Genomic DNA, 20,895 nt, shown 5'->3' with positions numbered 1-20,895 from the left:
TGCTGTTTAAAACAGTGGATTTAACAGGGTATTATTATATTAATTTATATTATACAAATAAATAATATTGTCTGAAGTTGAGTACTTAAAATATTGGAAGCAATTTTATCAATCTTTTTTTAATATTACAATTATATTTTATAAATAAGTATAAATGCAGTTCAATTCTTATGTGCTTGGTGATCAGAAATAAATATCAATGAATGTTGGTTATATATACGATTTATTTTAGGTTGTATTTTGAAGATTGGACTTGTCTTTTATTTGTTGATGATGTTAGACGAAGAGATTTTATTTGATCACGTTTTGACTACGATTTACACATTCACTTTTTAAATAAATAGAAAAAGAAATAAATGGTCTTTGTATAAAATAATCGTGTTGAGTCACAAACCGAAAAGTGTGAGGTTTGTGCAAGAAAGTTTCTGGGTGTTCAGCACTGCGAGACGAGACTAATTGACGGGTATTTTTTTTCTTCCGTGCAAACAATACTTACCCGGTCAAGAAAATTCCCATCAAACAAAGAGGGATAGTCGCCTTGGTGTAATTAGCCCATTCAAACCATGGTACATCGAAGTTACAACATCCTCTCCAACGGGCAAACAACGAATGGCCAATTTTGTCGAAATCCCTTATGGGACATTTGATACGATCAGTTTTCTTCGTTTTTAATTGACAAGCGTTTTACTGCACGAAGATAGTTTTCTATTTGATTATCCCCTTTCTGTGTTAATTTCGGAGAAGCGCGATTTACAAGAATTACATATTACTTGCATAAATCTGTTTATTTCTTATGATGCAAAAGTGATACTGAATATATTATGAAGGATATCAATTTTTTTTTTGTAAATTCATGTAAAATTGAAAAAATCGAATAATAAAAACCATGATTCCAAACGAATCTGGGCTCGAGATGGACTGTAATGAGGTCTTTAATGCAAATATGTGCGGTCAGGGGTCCGAGGGTAACTATCGTTAATTTTACTTATTCAGGCTCATGAGTCTGCAAGATAAAGATCCCGAACCTAACACACTGACAAATCCCTTTCGCGCCCTTCTTCACCAACAAAACTGCTGAAAATACCACGAATCTGAACTGTATTTACTCTTAGCTTGAGAAATTCATAAACTAGAAGACAAGTGGTATTAAACTTACTTAAACAACATAGATAATGTTCTAACAGACCCGTAGATGTAGAACACATGTAGAATTAATCGATGTTTTGCAAAACGGGCATTGGTCGGTTTTCACTCGCGCGTACTTGAACTCGAACGCGTTTCAGCTTCGCGTTCCACAAACCTGCGAGTGAAGACGGACCCAATAAATGAGTCAATGCCGATTCAGCACGAGTTCACCGACTCGCAAACCAACACCCGGCATCAACTCTGATCGGAGTTTGATAGAAGAACTGTGATAATTCCTGACAAAATAGCAAAAAAACCAGGGAGACCCGGTACAGTGATCAAGTGTCGATTAGTTCACAATAAAATCCTTTAATCTTAATCATTACAAAAACTAATAATAAAAAACAAGCAACAGACATCATTGACGTTGACTCAACCCAGCCACAAATAAAAAAATAGCAGTACTAGTCTAAAATTATAAAAACATAGCGAACAACAGCGACTAAACCCAAGAAAAAGATAATTAATAGACCACATTCACATAGAAAGTGAAAGATAGTTAGAAATGAACAAATCTATTTACAAAATTAGACAGGAAAACATTAGTAAGGATGTCCATTAAAAGAAAACCTCTGGGACAAAACATGGAAAAACCGAAAGAAATTAGACAGGTACAAAAGCACATATAATGAATAACAAGGGATAAAACCGAAAATCAAATTATGGAGCTCATTTCACCCAAAACCACCACAGGTCTTCAACAACACAAATGACGTACAAAACGGACGGCAAGTCAGTATACTTGAAAATTAGAGATATACAAGCCCAACGCATAGAACAGAAGAAATTCATCAACTCAAAAATCAGCAACATAACATTTACTCCATTCTAAACACTTCAGTAAATAAAAAGAAAACTTGACAAATGGTAAAAATAACACCGACATGTTCTGTGTCACACCCTTCACTAATGTATAAAAGGAATTCACTAAGAAAAACAACACATAAAGTCAACGCTGAAGATAGCAAAAAGCGGAAAAACGTCTGTCACGCGAAAACAGCGAGGATAGGCAGACAAATTTGTCACATGGCCGACTTTCACTAGAACTTTAGCATAATTTATGGTTAAAATAGAAATAGCTTAGATTAGAAAGCAGTTGACTGGGCGATAGAACTAACGGCAGGTCCCTAACAAAAATCATACTGGATTGGATATTGATTAAGGATAGTGAAAGTACAAATACAGAACAAATATACAATTAAAATAGGAACTTTTCTAAATTAGCGTATACCTACATAGTTTACTATGCAATCATTAGTATTTTGTGTTCATAAGTTCTTAATAATATGAAATAGGGAAAAGAGATATTTTAATGTTAGAAACAACTTGAACTATAAACCTATACTTAAATGAACAATCATGTGTTTGAATTAAATATTGACGATATATTCCATTTTTTGGCAGTTTATAGGCCTTTATAAAAATTAATTATTTTAAAAATAATTCAGTGATATATTTAGATTTACAGATCAAATATTAAAAAATTAATATTAAAATAAAATATTAATAAATATTAAAAAAATTAATATTAAAAAAATCGGACACTTGTATTTATGTGTTTATTTTTCATAATAACTAGGTATTAAAATTATTAGTTGACCTAAAATGTGAGCACAACGTTAATAATTTGTTGTTGACGTTTATACTGTTAATAATAATTTTTCACTCTTTAGTATAAAGAAAATCAAATTTCATCCTTTCCAGAGTCAACTTGTCGATTGACTTAATAAGTTTTTAAATTGTTTTCTCTGAGGTTGAAGGCCATTTATTGAAAACCGTTTTCTGTGGACATACAATAAGTTTGAGTAAAAATTTAATTATCATTATTTTTCTTCAAAGCAAGGTTTTAAGTCGAGATGCTTTGGCCAATGACGGAGGTAGCGTCGTTACATAGCCCAAGTTCTGGTTGTGCCGCACTCTCACATCCACGATGCTCTGCTGCGGTTCAGGGTTACCGTAAGACTTGATCGAAGAGAAGGTAGTGATTGATCGTCATTTATGACGGCTAGGTAGGTTCGTGTTATTACTCTTACCGCACTACGTTATCGTCACTAACGGCTTCGTTGAACGCCAGTCAACTTCAAACGGTCCATAACATAAGGGGTGAGCTGTAAAACTGTCGTCAGAAGACTTCGTGAGAATACTCCCGCATCAGGATCTCTACTACTGTAGAGGCATTGAGTAGAAAGAAGACTTTCGCAAATCAACATCTTGCTTGAACAATGGAGTGCTGTTCTCTTCACAGGTGAGAGCTGGTTGAGTCACTTACGGTACAGGGTGGAATCATGTCTGGTAGTGATTATCACCCAGAATGGATGTTTCACTGCACCAAGGTACATTCAGGAAGTTCTTCTGGACCCTATGGTCCCATTGTCTCGATTTATTGGGTTCCACTTCGTGTTAATGCGTGATAACGCTTGACCTCATGTAGCTCGAGTTGTCTCTCATTACATGGAGGATGTAGGGATTACCACAATTGACCAAGCCGTTCTCCTGACATGAATCAGGTAGAACTCTTACAGGACATGATAAAGAGGCTGGTTAGGCATCGTTCACCGCCCCTGCAAGTGTTGAAAAGTTTCAAACAAACCTTCAAAAAAATAAGAACGGGATTCTGTTTCACATGATAAAATTCGATGTCAAGAAGATGTAAGGTATGTCGCGAGGTCAGAGGTGGTAATATGCTTTATAAAGAGTAATAACAAATAATACATTTTTAGTTTTAATTTATTACTAAACGATTTTCGGTTAATTTAGTGAAATTTCTCTCAAACCATCATAATTAAATGAGTTTGTATAAAATTGTAGTTTTGGTTAAAACTAGTGATTTTCTGAACTCGCTAAATTTAGTTTATTTTACAATAAGTATGTTGTAGCTGACACAACGATAGAAATACATACAGTTTCAAATAAAGAAAAATACGTCTTTGAAAAAATTTTAAGATTTCTGTCCTTAAGATGATATTTTTGTAAAAGATGGACATTTTAAATGCTATACTAACTTAATTTTGGGGATAGGAATAGGAATAAAAGAGGTGGCCACAAGGCCATGTGCTCCTCCACCTATTGTTGTAGATCTATTGTGCTTCTCTTTTATAACTATTTTTATAACTCACAGACCAGCTTCAGGTTCCTTACTGTAGGATCTTGCTTGAAGCTTTTCCTCTCCTAGTTTGCAAAAATCTGCACCTAAATAGACACTCACAAAAACAAAAAAGTGTTTTGCGGTCTCCTATTCTTCTAGGCAGTACCAGCGTTCTTCTGTCTGTATTCCTATCCGGTGCATATGCCTTCTTAGGCCGGAGGAGCCCAACCAGAATCCTGGTTCTGTTGCGGTTACATTACAGTAATCTCTAAATCTAGCAAATGGCCTTTTTGTGAATTCGCGTGCCTCATGCCTGGGGTATTGTTCCATCTGGTTTTGGACTAATTTTCACATAATTACCAGTACTTTTTTAATGAACCAATTTAAGCGTCTTGTTGAGTTACTGCTTTCTTCCTACTTTGTGCTTGGCATAATTACAAATTATTTCATCTTACTTATATTATTTATTTAATTAAAATATAGTATGACCGTCATTTATTTATTTTTATTCAGGTATTTTTAATCGAACTCACTACGTAAATAAAGTGTAACTATCAGATTAAAATATAGGAAAATCTAATGGTTTCTTTAAGTATATTGCAAATTTATTTTGTAACTGAAAAAAGTAGTGCAGTTTTATCTTAGGTTTGACTTTGTTAATGGCTTCTTTTTTGCAATTTTCTACCTTTTACGAAAAATTCCTGATATTTTGTAATGTGTAGAGATTAGTGACCGTTAATCGATAGTTATTCAGATATCGTGAGATGCGGGCGGGTGTGATGTAAGTTTCAGAAAAACATTTTCTTTATCGTGCCAACGTTTCGATCTTTTATTGAGATCATCTTCAGGGCCTGGGATTTACAAACAATGTTTCCCTTTAAGAATTACATTTAGGATGTGGAAAAGTGAATTTATACAATGCAAAATATATATTATATTCAAACAAAGTATTTCTACTCACTCAAAGTGTTTGTCTTCTGTGTAATTATGCCATCCTTGCATGTTGTGTTGAGAGTGCCAGTGCGATTTTGCTGTTTTATGTTTATATATGTTTGGTTTTGAAGTCGGTATATAAAAGACTGAAGATGAACTCAATAAAAGATCGAAACGTTGGCACGATAAAAAAAATGTTTTTCTGAAACCTACATCACACCCGACCGCATCTCACGATATCTGAATAAATATTTTGTAATGTTCGAATTATAATTGTTTGTCTTGTTTCCCAAATAATCTAAAATTTATCCTACCTCTGCTCCCAACCCACAATCCTTCCTGTGGATGTCTAGTCCAATTCTCGTCCTGTTCGCTTCCATACATTCCACTAATTAATTACCCTCGAACAGTTATTTTGCTTCAGTTTTTCTCTTATTTTCTTGAAGTAGTGAGGAGCGATCAAGAATGAAATAGTTTAGAAAAACACCGTTTTCATTTTTGCTGACGTTTCGACCTTTATTCAGGTCATCTTCAGAGCCTTGCAACAACACAACCGTCATGGGTTTTTAAGAACATCTAACTTACAAACATTGACATCAAACCACTGCTAGACTCAAAAACATGGCAAGGAACCAGAAGAAACTGCCAGCTGCTACAAATCAAAGGATTTTCTTACTAAAATGTAGACAAAACAAGACCCTGAAGATGACCCGAATAAAGGTCGAAACATCGGCAAAAAAATTAAAAAGGTGTTTTTCTAACTACCTCATTCTTGACCGCTCCTCACGATTTCAACAAATTATGGAACAACAGATCACTAAGAAACAGACACTTTTCTCTTATTTTTAAGAAATATTTATTATTTTCTGCATCCTTAATACGACACATCATCCAGGGTTGGGACGGAGCCCCGAAGATATAGACTAGGATTATGTTTTACGTTTGGCCAGAGTTATTGCAGGTTTTAGCAATTAAACTGCTTTCCACTTTGGTTGTTGAGAAAATCAGGAAACCGTTGACAAGTGTTTTACATACTTTATGTTATTTTTTATTTTATTTTTATTGCGGCCGACGAGCACATACACAAGTAATATAATATCGATCGATGGCATTGAAATAAAAAACGAGTTATTAAAAAGTTATCTATTTTTTCTGTTGTTCATCAGCATAAATAAACCAAGATGCGAATAATAATAGCCCCTTGCAAAAGTATCAATGTAACCGATCAATATGTTGAAAAGTTATGGAATATTTCCACAAGTTGGGCAATGGTTTCTACCTAGTTGTGGACAATGAGAGAGCGGTTCGGAATGTCCTTCCAAGTATGCTCATAAATCCGTTGGGGATCCCTCCGTTACGCCGGCAAGTAACCAGATTACTTTCGCCGGAAGCCAAGTAATGACCGACAAAGTGTCTATTACACAATTAGCGGCGGGGGCGGCAAAAATTACCCTCCACCGCCTCCTTAACGGCTCGATATTGCTGAATACAAAGACGTCGGAATATTTAAGTGCCGGCCGTTATCAATATTGTTGCCGAAGGGGAAGCCTGGAAAATAATCCGGGGCAACCTCCGTTTTTGAAAGGGTTGTTAATTTATTTTATCTACTAAATATATTATCAAATTAACAGGGTCGACTGTTCTGTATTTCTTTTTTATAATAAAAGCCCATATTTGAGATTGGAACTAATTAAGAAAAAACATTTTCTTGTTAATTATTTGGAGGTCGTGAGATACAGTCTGATGTGACGTAGGTTCTAGAAAAACATTTTCTTTATCGTGCCAACGTTTCGATCTTTATTGAGATCATCTTCAGGGCCTGGGATTTATAAACATTGTTTAAATTTTACAAATACATGTAGGATGTGAAAAAAATGTAGGCTTGTATTTATACAATGCTAGAAAATTGTAGATTTAAAAAAATTAATTTATACAATGCTAGAAAATTTTAGATAAAAATTGAATAATACTAGAATTTTTTTTAGATTCAATCAAAGTATTTGTAAGTCAGATTTGTTTGTTACTGGTGTGGGATCTTTAATTTTGGAAAAAAGTGACGTGATTTATAAAATCAATTGTTTAAATTGTCCGGCAAATATTTGGATAAGAGAGTAAAACAACATATCTATGATGGCAAAAAACCCAAACAAAATTCTACAGCGCTGGCTACCCACCATTTTGAACCCAAACACAATTTCGACTTTCGAATATCCACTTGCCGCTGACAATAATATTGCGAACTTCTGGTTCAAGATGATGTCTTTCCATGGTTAAAGAGATACAACTGGGTTAAAATTGAGAAAAGACGAGAAAAGTTGTTTGTTTACAAAATGAGTAATCCTCATGTTTACTATTCTTAAGTAAATCCGTTATTAACAATGGGGATTACACGTTTGTTTGTTTTTGGCTTGTATTTTCTATTTTGTTTTATCCAACTAACAAGAGTATGTCGGCTAATTTAATTAAAATTAATAGAATAAGAATAAATTACAAATACCCCTATTCATTTTTGAGGAATTTATTTTCCGTATGCTCTAAAGTTGTATTATTACTATTGATTATTTGGAGATAGTGAGGTGCGGTCTGGTGTGACGTAGGTTTTAGAAAAACGTTTTCTTTATCGCGCCAACGTTTCGATCTTTATTGAGATCATCTTCAGGACCTGGGATTTATAAACATTGTTTAAATTTTACAAATGTAGGACAAAATGAAAAAAAATACAACGATAGACAATTTTAGATTTAAAAGTTAAAATTTTACTGTAAAACAACATATCTATGATTGGAAAAAACCCAAACGAAATCCTACAACACTGGCTTCCCACCATGTTGACCAGCAACACAATTTTGACTTTAACAATCCAAAAATATTACACACAGAACAAAACAAACATAAACGTAACTTTTTAGAAATGGTTTACATCAACAGGGATAAACATAGCATCAATTACAGAACAGACACATGTAAACTCAGTCGCTGCTACGTTAATATCATTAATCAAATTCAATATCGATAACATACATATATCATCATCACATCACACAAAACATACAACATATAACACATTCCATCACATCAAACATTTCTACGTAGTCTAATTCTTAGACAATTTGGCTTTCCTTTTTCTAATTATCCCCGTCTATATAATCCTGAAAGAAAAATCAGGCAGAACCATTACCCACGTTTTTTCCCATTGTCGGCTCCTTTCGCCTCCAAGAAGCCGACTCCTCATATAAAAATGTCTTTCTATCCCGACTTATATCCCCACCCCTTCAAAATCCAACGTATGTGTACATAAAACAGCAATATCTCACTGGCACTCTCAACACGACACACAACAATGACACATCTACACGGAAAACAAACACTTTGAGTTAGTACAAATACTTTGATTGAACCTAAAAAAATTCTAGCATTGTACAAATACATTTTTTTCACATCCTACTTGTATTTGTAAAATTTAAACAATGTTTATAAATCCCAGGCCCTGAAGATGATTTCAATAAAGATCGAAACGTTGACACGATAAAGAAAAAGTTTTTCTAAAACGTATGTCTCATCAGACCGCATCTCACTCAAATAATCATCACGTAACGGTCACTGAATACCACACATTTTCTTGTTAATTGTGCTATCGTTGTTTTCTTAATAAAAGGATCGTTTAAATCGTTGAATTTTATGTTTAGACGTGTTCACTTTAAGTTGTGACCTTTTTACGCTCAACCGTTTCTGATAAGCCGTAAGTGCAAAGTCCTCGAACAGGAAACGGAGGGTCGCCGCGCACCAAAATACCTTGCTCGGTGCCCCCTTTATAAGCTGACAGTGCTGTCAGATAGTAAACAAACTAAAAAAAAAAAAAACAGCCTTATCCTTCTGAAATTTAATTGGGACCAATAATCCAGGCGGATTAACTTAGTGACATAAAGCCCCTTGAGATGCGGAATTATGAAAAAAGTTCGGGAACCAATAATTTTCCGGCTATAAAACAATTTAAAGGTGGAGAATTCGTAGAAGGGGTGGAGAGAGAGAGAGCTTTCAGATGGGGCCCAGGAGATATTGTCTTCGTGGAAAAGAATATTTACATGAGATACGACGGCGTTGACAATAAATCCTAAGGGTGAAAAAGTTTCCCGGTAGACAATGGGGCATTTTAATATGGGTCCGGGGTTAAGGTGCGCTAAATCAGGGGTTGGCATGGAGGGATATCTCGACTGGCCATGCATCAAGCCGGATTAGACTGAATAATGGACTCTTCTCAAGACTATAGCCCCGGACCCCCTTCGCCATCAGCCACGTCAAAACCGTTACGCTTCCCTAACCGGAAATCCCGATTCCATTTTCCGTTTTCCTTCCGATCTCTTGAAAATTAACAATCATCTCATCTCCGCCATTCCATCTTTACAATACCATCCCTGCTTTCAGACAGCAAATGTGATATATTTTACAAATGTGTATAAGGCTGTTTTTCACATGGCCGGTACAATTATAAGTAGTTACTTTATGAAATTGCAGAGTGTTGTTGTCAATTGTTTATATTTCATCAGAGTCCAAAATCAGATAGATTCCACTTTTAACAATTTCTGTACCCCTGAATGATTTTATGTATATTCTTTGTATCTGTATTTTATTTTTCTCTATATCTATTGGATGTATTCTTTCCACTGAATCCGAAGTCTGTATGGCCTGGAAGAAAAAATAAACTCAATTGTTTTCTGCCAAGAATTTGACTTATTTTTAGGGTAATCATCTTGACACAACAATCGTTTTTCAAACGTACGTATGAAACGACGTATACAAATTGACGTAAATAAGTTTCTAGTAATTCACAATATTTTTACAATCCTTGGAAATATTGGTCTAAGTCTATGTTGAAAGAAATTTGAAAAACCTTAATTATGTCAATTTATAAACGTTTTTAAATCCAGACCATTCATGAGTAAAAATTGGCCCGTACATCTAATACTTTAAACAGTATTAAAAAAAAAATTCGCATGTTTTTGTATAGTAGTTATCTACAAACAATAGTGTTGGTTGTCTTAAGTGATGTTTTGTTTAACAGTTATTAAACTGATCAAGTTAGTTTGTACATGTCCCTTACTCTACGTGTATGAATCCATTAAATGTTTTTGTGTGTGTGTCTTTTGTTGATTATGTTTACGTACAAGCAGTTGTTGTGCATTGTTTTTTTTAACGCTTTTAGTTAATTTTTGCATTTTTTCATGGTTAGTGATATTTTTATTGGGTTTTCTGTCTTGTATTTTAGCACTGTCCTTTCAGTATAAAAGTGGTTTGATCCAGCCATTGGTTTTCTGTATATGTCGAATGTAGTGTACTGTTGGTTTATTGATTATTATTATTTTTCATTTAATTAAGTAAAAACCTTAGTCTGTTATTGTATAATTTTTTTCACATCCTACATTTGAAAAATTTAAAGAACGTTTATAAATCCCAGGTCCTGAAGAAGATCTCAATAAAGGTCGAAACGTTGGCACGATAAAGAGAACGTTTTTCTAAAATCCGCTAGTTTTCGTGGTCCGCTTGACCAATTAATATCTTTCAATTAATTAAGGTTTTTAGTTGAGGTAAAAAGTCAATGTCACGAGCGGGATTCGAACCCACGATATTCGGCTAGATACGCCGCTGCTCTACCACTTGAGCGTTCGTGACTTCGATCCACTCGGACGCTAACTTCCCATCTCAACGCCACCTTTTGAATTTTCCCTCCTTTTTGCCATTTTTCGAATGTCGTGTAATCTATTCGATTCTCGGCGACAAATGGCCACGGAGAGCTTTAGTGAAGATGTACTTCATTTTAACTTATTCAATTCACTAGTTTACTTAGTTTACTAGTTTAATTAATTGAAAGATATTAATTGGTCAAGCGGACCACAAAAACTAGTGAATTATTATTATTATTATGATTTTGTGTGTGTCTTTTGTTGATTACGTTGCGTTCAAGCCGTTGTTGTGAGCAGTGTTTTTTAACGTTTTTAATTAAGTTTTGCATTTTTTCATGGTTAGTGGTATTTTTATTGGGATTTCTGACTTGTATTTTTAGTGCTGCCCTTTCAATATAAAAGTGGTTTGATCCAGCCATGGGGTTTTCTGTATATGTGGAATGTAGTGTTCTTGGTTTTTTGATTATTAGGCCTCAGTTTGGTTGTTAGGCCAAGAAAGTTAATACTTGCTTTCTTGTATATTAATATTGTAAATATTTGAGAATATCTCGAACAAATCGATAGATAGCCATAGGATGACGTGACTTGTATAAGTAGGGCTATCCTCCGAATAAGAATAAGCCATGCGAGATTTGGTCTCTTGGGTGCTTAATTTTGTGTTAAAGACAGACCTCGTATGTGTTTGCAGAATAAGGTTGCTCGATATATCCCACCTAATTGAAGGGTGTAATTACTTGGCTCCATATAGAGAGCGCTTAGGAATGCCACCCGATTTGAGAATTCTGTTTGAGCACGTTTGAGCAGAGCAAACAATCTTGTGTCCGTAGCGCGTTGAGAGTGAAGCTATTTATCGGCGTGAATTTGTAGCGAAGGATCGATGGCGAATATTGAGTACATAGGCGGCCTATTAAAGAAGAAATATCATGTACTCCACCACTCTATCTGAGTGAATGGCGAGTAAATATGAAAGGATGTATTTAAGAAAGTGTGAAGAGTGTGAGTGGATCTAGAAACTGATCGCATTGGGTGCTGAATTGACCAAGCTGTTGACAAACCCTCAAATTCTATATAGTGTATAGTGTGATGGAGGAATATCAAGTACTCTGCTACACTGAGTGAATTCAGGTAATTTGGAGAGGTTGTATTTAAAAGTGTGTGAATGGATTTGGATTTAAGAACTCATTGCGATGGAGGCTGAAATGACCTAGCCGTTGATAGCCTCTGGAGCACAACCTTGACGGCTGAAGGATAAGACTGAGGTCGAAATCCGGACTGCCAACACCCTGAGTGAGTGATTGTCTACCCTTCCGGTATTTAATTGTAAATGACAAAAGCCGAAGTTGCCGCTGGACTTCGAGAAGTGATAGACCCAACTCTGTACATGCGTGAGCAGATATGAGCTTATATAAATCAGTAATCAATAACGCGAACAACTTTTCGTTGGTTGCTGTAAATTTCTACTTCTACCTAATTATGAACGAGAAGTAACGGAACAAAAATTTAAATAAGCATGGAGTCCAAGTAGAACAAAAAATTAGTCGAAAGTCGGCCTAATTTTTAATCAAGTTCATATTTTGCAATTAGAGATAATACGACGATTTCAGGTCAATTCGATTGCACAAACCATCAAATAGGACAAATATCTTGATGCCTAATTGTAAGAAAATGGCTAGAAAGTAAATCTGAGAATAGAATAGTTGATTTAATTAAATGAAAAATTGGAGAGCTTATTAAAATAATATTGCGGAGGCGCTGTTAGGAACGGCTCGGATTGGAGGAAGACCTGTTAATTATTCAAGCCGACCGGGTATAATTGTGGTAAAAGGGGAACAAAGGAGACAAGTCCCGCAATGTGTGCTCCCCGTCTCCTTATTGGATAACTTTCTACATCTATTATGGATAGGGGGACCCGACAATTATGTTTGTTTTAAGACAATTACCAACCACGGTCGGGTAATTTGCTCGCGGTGCGTGTCAGCCAACTTGCGGCTAATCGACAGCCGCGAGGTATAAATATCAGGGGGGATAAACCAAGAAAAGGAAGAGGGGTTCAATAAGAAATAGCACCCTCTGATTAAACCCTTGATTTATACTTGAAAAAGGATCGAAAAATTTCGAACACGTTCACCATGTCTCGGATTACAAGCGATTTCTCATTTATAATTACATTAGAAATATACGATGTAAATTTTAAACCCGCGGAGGAAATGTCGCCATTAAATTTATTGCTTTTCCCTTAAGGAAACTTCTAAAAAGCACGAAAACTTGTTTGGTTCTACGTAAACAAAAAATAATAAAAATGCAGCTTAATTTGGTTGTTCACTTTTTTTTTTTTTTAAGTTTTTTGTAAGTATGTCGGGTTCGAATCCAGCGGCCCTGCATTCGAACCCGGGACCTTTACCTTACCGTGATAGGCGCCGTATCAACTACTAAACCGTTGCGGCCACCGACGCCCCCACTCTGTTTATTATCTATATAGTTGTTCTTTTTTTTTGTCCGTGTTGTCCGTGTTTAGTGTAGATATTTTATCCAATTTCTGCTTTGGTTGTTTGCTATGTTTATTGTCTATTTTTTTTTTTTAGATTGTTTCATTTTTCTTTCTTTAAGTGATTTTTTTATTAAGTTAAAGTTTCAAAATAAATTTCGTCCAGGACAAAAAGTTGAATTATTAGATTAACTGCATTCTCTCTTTTCCACACCCTTACCATTTTTTCCCATTTAGCTTAACATTTCTGCGTTTTGGTTACATGTAACTTAAGGAAAAGGCATACAGCTAGAAAGCTTATTAAACGTAGAAGTTGCTATGAAATTTGCTAATGCTTTCGGTGATTTTTTCTAACGAGGTTGCAAATTTAGTTTTTTAGGAATTTTAAATGTAGCTGCTCGATAGCTTTAAAGGTATGCATTGTTTGATTTTTATTTTATTATATTTTTCTATAGGTTAAAGTGGGGTTTTAAAACTCCTTTATTGTCTGTGTTTAGTGTACATATTTTGTTCAAATTTTCCGCTTTGGTTGTTCGCTATGTTTTTTGATGTGTTTTGTTTCATTTTTAGTTCTTTTTGTGCTTTTTTATTAAGTTAATCTTGGGAAGTAAATTTTGCTCAATAAATCTGGTTCGATGTAAGTAACGAAAAGGGTAAACAGCTAGAAAACTTATTAAAAGAAGTTGTTATGAATTTTGACTAGCTCTACCGTCAATTTTCCAATGAAGTTGCAAATTTTTTTTTCGAATTTCAAAATTGGCAGTTTTTGAAAGATTTAGTGTTTTTTTAAATAAAAATTAAATTGAAACTTTTACAAGCGTGCCCTCTGAAAGGAAATTTACTGCTCAATTTCAATGTTTTTTGTTTTTTTTTAATTTACCCAAAAATGAAGAGTTCAACAGCTACGAGTAGATTTATGACAAAAACCATAGTATATATGTATATACATATATATTTGATATGTGAAATTTACTGGCAAAATGTGTGCCGGTGCCACGTGCAGCCTGTCACCCAGTACATATTTTTATTGTTCAGGTACTGCACTACGAAGACAACAAGAACGAAGAAAACAAGGTCCGCAATGCACAGTTTTAGTTTTGACTGAAATGAAACAATTTGGAACCTTTTATTATCGAACAGTTAAAAGAATTGCGGGGCATTTGAGAAAAAATCTATCTCATCTAAAAAGCAGTATATGTTTTCTTAAAAAGGCATTGTTCTTCCTACAAAACTAACTTGCATTGTCCTTACTGACAGTAAAGTTGATTATTATGAAAAGTTCAGGAAAAATCATGCCATAATCGGGTGTTTACAATTGACCCGAGTTTTTTTAAGAATTGTCCTCTATCTGATATCGAATAAGTGACGATACAAGCAGCATCACGGCAATAGAAGGAAGTCGTATGTTAACCCCTTTCATTCACCCCTTGACCCTTCAAATGTTTACAGTTATCCCGACTTTTAGTTAACATTTACCCCATTTACTATTTAAAAATTTGCTCTGTTGTTTCATTTTCTTCTCACTCGACGTCTTGTCCTTTTGCTCTTCTTTCTCCTTTTGGTGTCACAGAAATTGACCAATTACAAATTCACAGTCTCTGAAGTGAACAGCATGGCTTTCTAGTATAAATAAAATAAAATAAAAACAATTAAATACACAAACTCACATCCTTGAAAGAACTCTTTTATTCTTTTACATTTTTACTTTGAGAATTCTTTTCGCAATAAGTTTCAAACAAGTCGATATAAGGAACGAAATACTTATGCATGTAATGTGTGTTAAATATTCTTCAATAGAAATCACATTATGAGGTTCTCTGGAAAGCAATGAATTTATATTTTGGTCCTTTCCGATCATTCTGGTCTAATTATTGCTGGTCTGACGGATTTCCTTCAGTTGTTGGTTTGTATGTTTTTTCCGTATCTACTGTAGATCTTTTTATACGTGTAAGGTGAAACGGCATAGCAAAACATGAAGGTACAGGATGGTCTGAAATGACCAAACAACAGAAATGACTTTGTCTACGTACATAAAAATAACCGACATCCCTGAATATTTTTTTTTAAACCAAATTCTTAATTAAGTAATCTTTCTACACAAAAACTAATAATTCTATCATAGTGGATTTATAAAATTCATAATTTGTGTAATTTGTGATTGCAGATGTTTCTGATCCGAGAGCCGGGCGGGATGGATTCCCACTTCCTTCGCCGCGACTCGTCTCTTCGACTGTCCACGCCGACACATCGACACGACATGAGCATCGGATTTCTTTCATGTTCCCGGCGTGGGGCCAGCTTATCGATCACGACCTCACTCTCACCGCAGAAACAAAAGGTACTTAAAAAAATTACTTCAAAGGAAATACCAAAACCTACTGTCAAGTTGGGCATGGCCTGAACTGTTTTGACCGAACTGACTCATGGTTATTTTATGCAAACGGTACGATTAAATATTTCCACGAAAGATAAAAAAATGATGATTGGTGAAGGACGTCGCTATTAGAGTTGATTTAATTAGATTTCTCAATCATCGAGTGTTGGCAGTCCGGGGTCACTACGTCCTACCATCCGAAGGTTCATGTTCCGGTGTTCCTTCTCTTTTTCCTCATAGTACTTGTTCGTGTAAAAGACCCTAATCTTTGACCAAGGGAACATATAAGAATTTAAATTTTTTTCTCTGATGTAACTTAAGAGACAATGGCTAGTAAGGTCATGATCATCGATGATAGTTATTAATTTTTTATTGTCTTATATATTTCCTATACTATGCTTCAAACTAAGGCTCGTTTACTACTATTATAAGAATTAAAAATTTTGGACGCACGATTATCTATGAACTTAGTAATTGTTTCCACAGCCCTTTTATGGAGGAGTTCTATTTTTGTGTACCTGCGAGAATTTGAACATAATCTAAGGAATTTATTTCATTTTAGGCGGTTATTGTTGCTATCCTAAAAGCGTTAGAGTATGCTGCTAATCTAACTTAAACAAAAATTGGTATTTATACAGACAGCCTAGGCACTATAACTCTACTTTGAAATTTTTAACTTAACAGCAGGCATAGTTTAGTCAAAGTTGTTGGTAACATTTTTACCCAATCGGTACAAGGAAAAAATAGGTTACTGGATTAAGAGGACAAGTGGGCATTAAAAATAATGAAAACGTTTTAGCCAAGAAAGCAACCATTAAAGGTGACTTTCTGTAAACTCGAATCACCGGAGTCAACATTTATACTTTTTCAAAAAGGTAAAAATCACAAAATGGCAAAATAAATATGAAGCAGCTGCATTAGGGAAGTAATAATAATAATAAATGTGTGGTGTTTCGTGACCGGTAGTCAATGGTGGTTATTCGGAGATCGTGGGATGCGGTCTGGTATGACGTAGGTTTTAGAAAAACATTTTCTTTATCGTGCCAACGTTTCGATCTTTATTGAGATCATCTTCAGGGCCTGGGATTTACAAACATTGTTTAAATTTAACAAATACATGTAGGATGTGGAAGAAAATGAATTTATACAATGCAAAAAAAAAAATTATATATACAATCCGTAAAACAGCAAAATCTCACTGGCCCTCCCACACGACACACAAAAATGACATAATTATGCAGAAAACAAACACTTTGAGTGAATACAAATACTTCGATTGAATATATAAAAAAATTGCACTCTATAAATTCATTTTTTTCACATCCTACATGTATTTGTAAAATTTAAACATGTTTGTAAATCCCAGGCCCTGAAGATGATCTCAATAAAGATCGAAACGTTGGCACGATAAAGAAAATGTTTTTTCTGAAACCTACGTCATACCAGACCGCATCTCACGAACTTCGAATAATAATAATAATGGGTATTCAACTTTACATTACATTTAATGAAAAGAAATACATAATAAACGATACGGCGTGGAAATTCCGTACGATGGAAGAAGACCGAAAAAATCAAAAGAAAAATCTCTCTAAAAACAAATAAATGAATTATGGTCTACACCGGTGATACAATGAAGAATTATGAAAAAATATCCCTTCTTTGCTTTTCTTTAAAATTAAATTCTTGAACCAGATCATTTATGTAAATCCAAGCTGCTCTGGTGTATTCCATTAATATACAAACACCTATATAATTTACTTATTTCAAATAAATATTCTTTTTATTGAAGGTCTTGTTTGAGTGGCCGCTAAATGTATTTATATAATTTACATGATTTATATTTATTTAAATTATTTTTATATACGCGCTATTGCACTTATTTACATTATTACATTATTTATTATTATTACATTATTACAATGATACCCTCCTTTAGATATTATAATTTTATATCAATCACTTTCTGTAGCTTCAAGCAATTACATGGAGAGTATAAAAATTCCCGGCTTTTGCCATTCTTGTATTGAAGATGTTTTTCTCGTGATAACACGTTGTTCCTGAAGGCTTTTTATTCCAAATTCGTTCAGAACAGGGCAGACCTCTACATAGGGACATACATCTTCCACCGCGCCAACATTACACATTTTACAATCATGATGTCCTTCCGTCCTACTACTTCTAAAATTTAAAGCAAGCAGTTGGCCCCGAATCATCAGTATTGCTCTCGTGAAAGTAAATTTCATTTGCTATTGTTGAAAGTAGCATGTCATTTCCAGCGAAAAATATTTTTTGACAATCTTAGTTATTATTGATTACTATTAAATAATAAAATCTAACTAGTTTACAGTTTTAAGAACATTATTCGAAATCCATTATATTTCGTGGTCCGATTGACCAAATAACTTCTTTCAACTAATTAATCTTTTTATGTAAGGTGTTGGTTGAAATGAAAAAATTAGTGTCACGAGCGGGATTCGAACCCACGACCTTCGCCTCAATACGCCGCTGCTCTAACCACTTGAGCTATCATGACTTCGATCCACTCGGACACCAACTCGCCATCTCAACATAGTACATAGTTAGAGCAGCGGCGTAATGAGCCGAAAGTCGTGGGTTCGAATCCCGCTAGTGACAAACTTTTTTTTTAATATTCGAAATGATTAACCATTGCCAATATCCAAAAACATTGTTTTATATCGGTAAATAGTCTGCGGGGTGATGGTCAGTTATAGGCAGGCACTTTGATTTGCCTATATCCTCGCTGGTCTGATCTGTTCCAGACCAACTCTTAACAAGAAACGTGACGTTGGAGGACAGTTAGAATTAGCGTAACACACTTTACCTTTTAGGCTAATTTGGAAATAATAAAGCAATTTCTCCATTTTTTTACCAACGTTTGAATTTTTCATCTAGAAAATTACAACAATATCATTATCTCTCGAGGAGGGCGAGATCAGCGCGCTAAAAATACAATGAAGCTTTGTCCGGGCTGTTTGGATTGCTTAATTGTCTGTTTGAAAGAAAGAGACACGGGGTAAATTTTCCCTGTGTCAATAGCTGAAAGTGTTTAGATAATGGGGGCAGGGGAATGACGGGAAGGGGATAAAAAAAGAGTAACATTAGGGTCCGAGGGAAGGAATATATCCCGACTCAGCACGGGATCCCCTTCCGAGGTGTTTATAGGGAGAGGAAGGGTCATTTAGAAAGGAAGAAGGAGGGAAGGTGGACAACAACCGTCGGGTTGAAACATTTAGTCGAAACGGAAACGGGGTTTGCATCCTGGGACAGGGCCAATAATTGGATCCGTCCACAACCCCTCGATAAATCTGCCCGCAGCATTATCTCACACGCGGGGAGATGTGTCTAATATTCAATTCCGAGTCGTCTGACTCAGCTTTTCTCTTTAAGAGATTTACACGGAGGACTTATTGATGCCCTCGGATCAATTCTGAATAAATGTTATCCGCCGGGAACAAAGCTCGTTTCCCATTGCCAAAATCCCTTACCGTGGTACAATTACCATTACGACTCCACTCATGAATATATAACAGTTTGTCCTCTTGACTGTCCATTTCCTCCAATTCCAATTGCAACAGCTTTGGCTAAATATGATAATTATTTTGCTAATAATAACTCTTTGCTAAATTTGAGAAAACAAATAATAAAATTGGAGATAAACGGCCATGTTTCTTGTGTTATGTCCACAAAAAACAACCTTTGGAATAATAGGTCGATCTGTTTGCGATAGTGGATCATTGTTGAATACGAACTGAAGTTTTTTAGTGTTATTTTACATGGATAGTAAACCCTAAACAAAAATTACTCATATAAAGAAGATGATGTTTAAGAAAGACTAGAAAGCCACTACACTATGACTAAGCATCAGAAAATAGTGATATACAATGCAATAATTAAAAGAAAAGTGTTTCCTTTATTGAAGGCTGGTTCTTGACCGGGGACAGTGTGAAGTACATGATAGTATCTGCCCTGGAAGTCCCCTGAATCTACCATTACTACACATCTTCACCCAGGGAGAGGGAACCACAAGTCACAGGCAGGGAAATTCTTCAATAGCTTATTCGCATAACACGAAACATTAATGCATCGGGAGGACCTGCACGCAGGAAAGGTTCTGGGGGATGCTTGTTGACGCCATGACCCAAGAATTCAGATTTGATCAAAATTTCAAATTAAAATATCCGATAGAGCAGAACTGGAGAAAATGGTGGTTTATGCCGAATATATATGGTATATAGATGGCTCCAAGACCGAGTATGTGTCGGACCTGGCTATCGAAATAAACCAAGGTCTAAATTCATATAAACCTTGGGAAATATTCATCCCATGTAAGTTAATAGGGATAACAACAAATTATCTTTGTCAGGCATGAGGGCACTCCGGAACAAAGAGGGCAATTGGAAATGGAAAGTATGATGAGGACACCTATTGGGGCTTTTCAGGCATATCAAAATTCCCAAGACGTAGACCCTTCAGGCACTGGATTAAAAATAAGTTCAAGTTGGTACAGTAGTAATGCACGACAGAAGCTTACTCAAAGGTACATCAAAGGAACATTGCAGGGACTAACGGCAAAACTACCAAGTCTAGGAGGAATAGAATGATAGATTGCAGATTAGACACTGCGGAGTAGCAGAAATAAGCCAGAAAGACGAAGAAGTAAATATTTCCTCTGTTGGTAGGTTGAGTGACTCCTGGGAGAGGAAAAGCCCAGGGTTGAAGGATACACACGAGAGTCCTTAACAAAGTTTTGGGAATTGGTAAAAAGCCGTCATCATAATGATGAGCTTTAGATAATAATGAAGTCTGCACAAAAGACGTACACTGGTAGCGGTGCGTACGTGTAAAGAAGCCGACTCCTTTTTAACCTTTAACCTCTAACATGATAATATTTAAACAAAACGATTTTGAAGCTGAGTGAAGCTTGATCTCTTAAAACGGATACCAAATCGCCCAAAACATATGGTCGACTGGCACCCACCAGAAAGAAATCAAAAAGAAAAAACCGGAAAAATACTATAAAACCAAAGTGTAGGGGATGGTTGGGGATGGTTTGAAAGAATATGACTGGAAAGGCAGAAATCCTGAAAAAAATTTTCTAGCAAAAAGTAACACTTTTTGATTTGAGATCATA

General features: G+C 35.2%; 1 protein-coding gene across 4 annotated transcripts in view; it reads left to right on the top strand.

Moving 5' to 3' along the window:
* LOC106670297 (lactoperoxidase-like) overlaps positions 1-20,895 on the top strand; it is a 91,258-nt gene that overhangs the window by 31,413 nt on the left and 38,950 nt on the right. For all 4 annotated transcript variants that reach the window (XM_014400488.2, XM_014400487.2, XM_024228857.1 and 1 more), the window contains one exon: positions 15,531-15,704. In XM_014400488.2, coding sequence (XP_014255974.1) covers positions 15,531-15,704 — 174 coding nt within the window. The remainder of the gene's footprint in view (positions 1-15,530; positions 15,705-20,895) is intronic.

The sequence above is a fragment of the Cimex lectularius genome, unplaced genomic scaffold (genome assembly GCF_000648675.2).
Source record: "Cimex lectularius strain Harlan isolate CLEC.00 unplaced genomic scaffold, Clec_2.1 scaffold327, whole genome shotgun sequence".
Classification (NCBI taxonomy): domain Eukaryota; kingdom Metazoa; phylum Arthropoda; class Insecta; order Hemiptera; family Cimicidae; genus Cimex; species Cimex lectularius.
The sequence above is the reverse complement of the archived record's forward strand: the minus strand, read 5'-3'. Positions and strand labels throughout refer to the sequence as shown.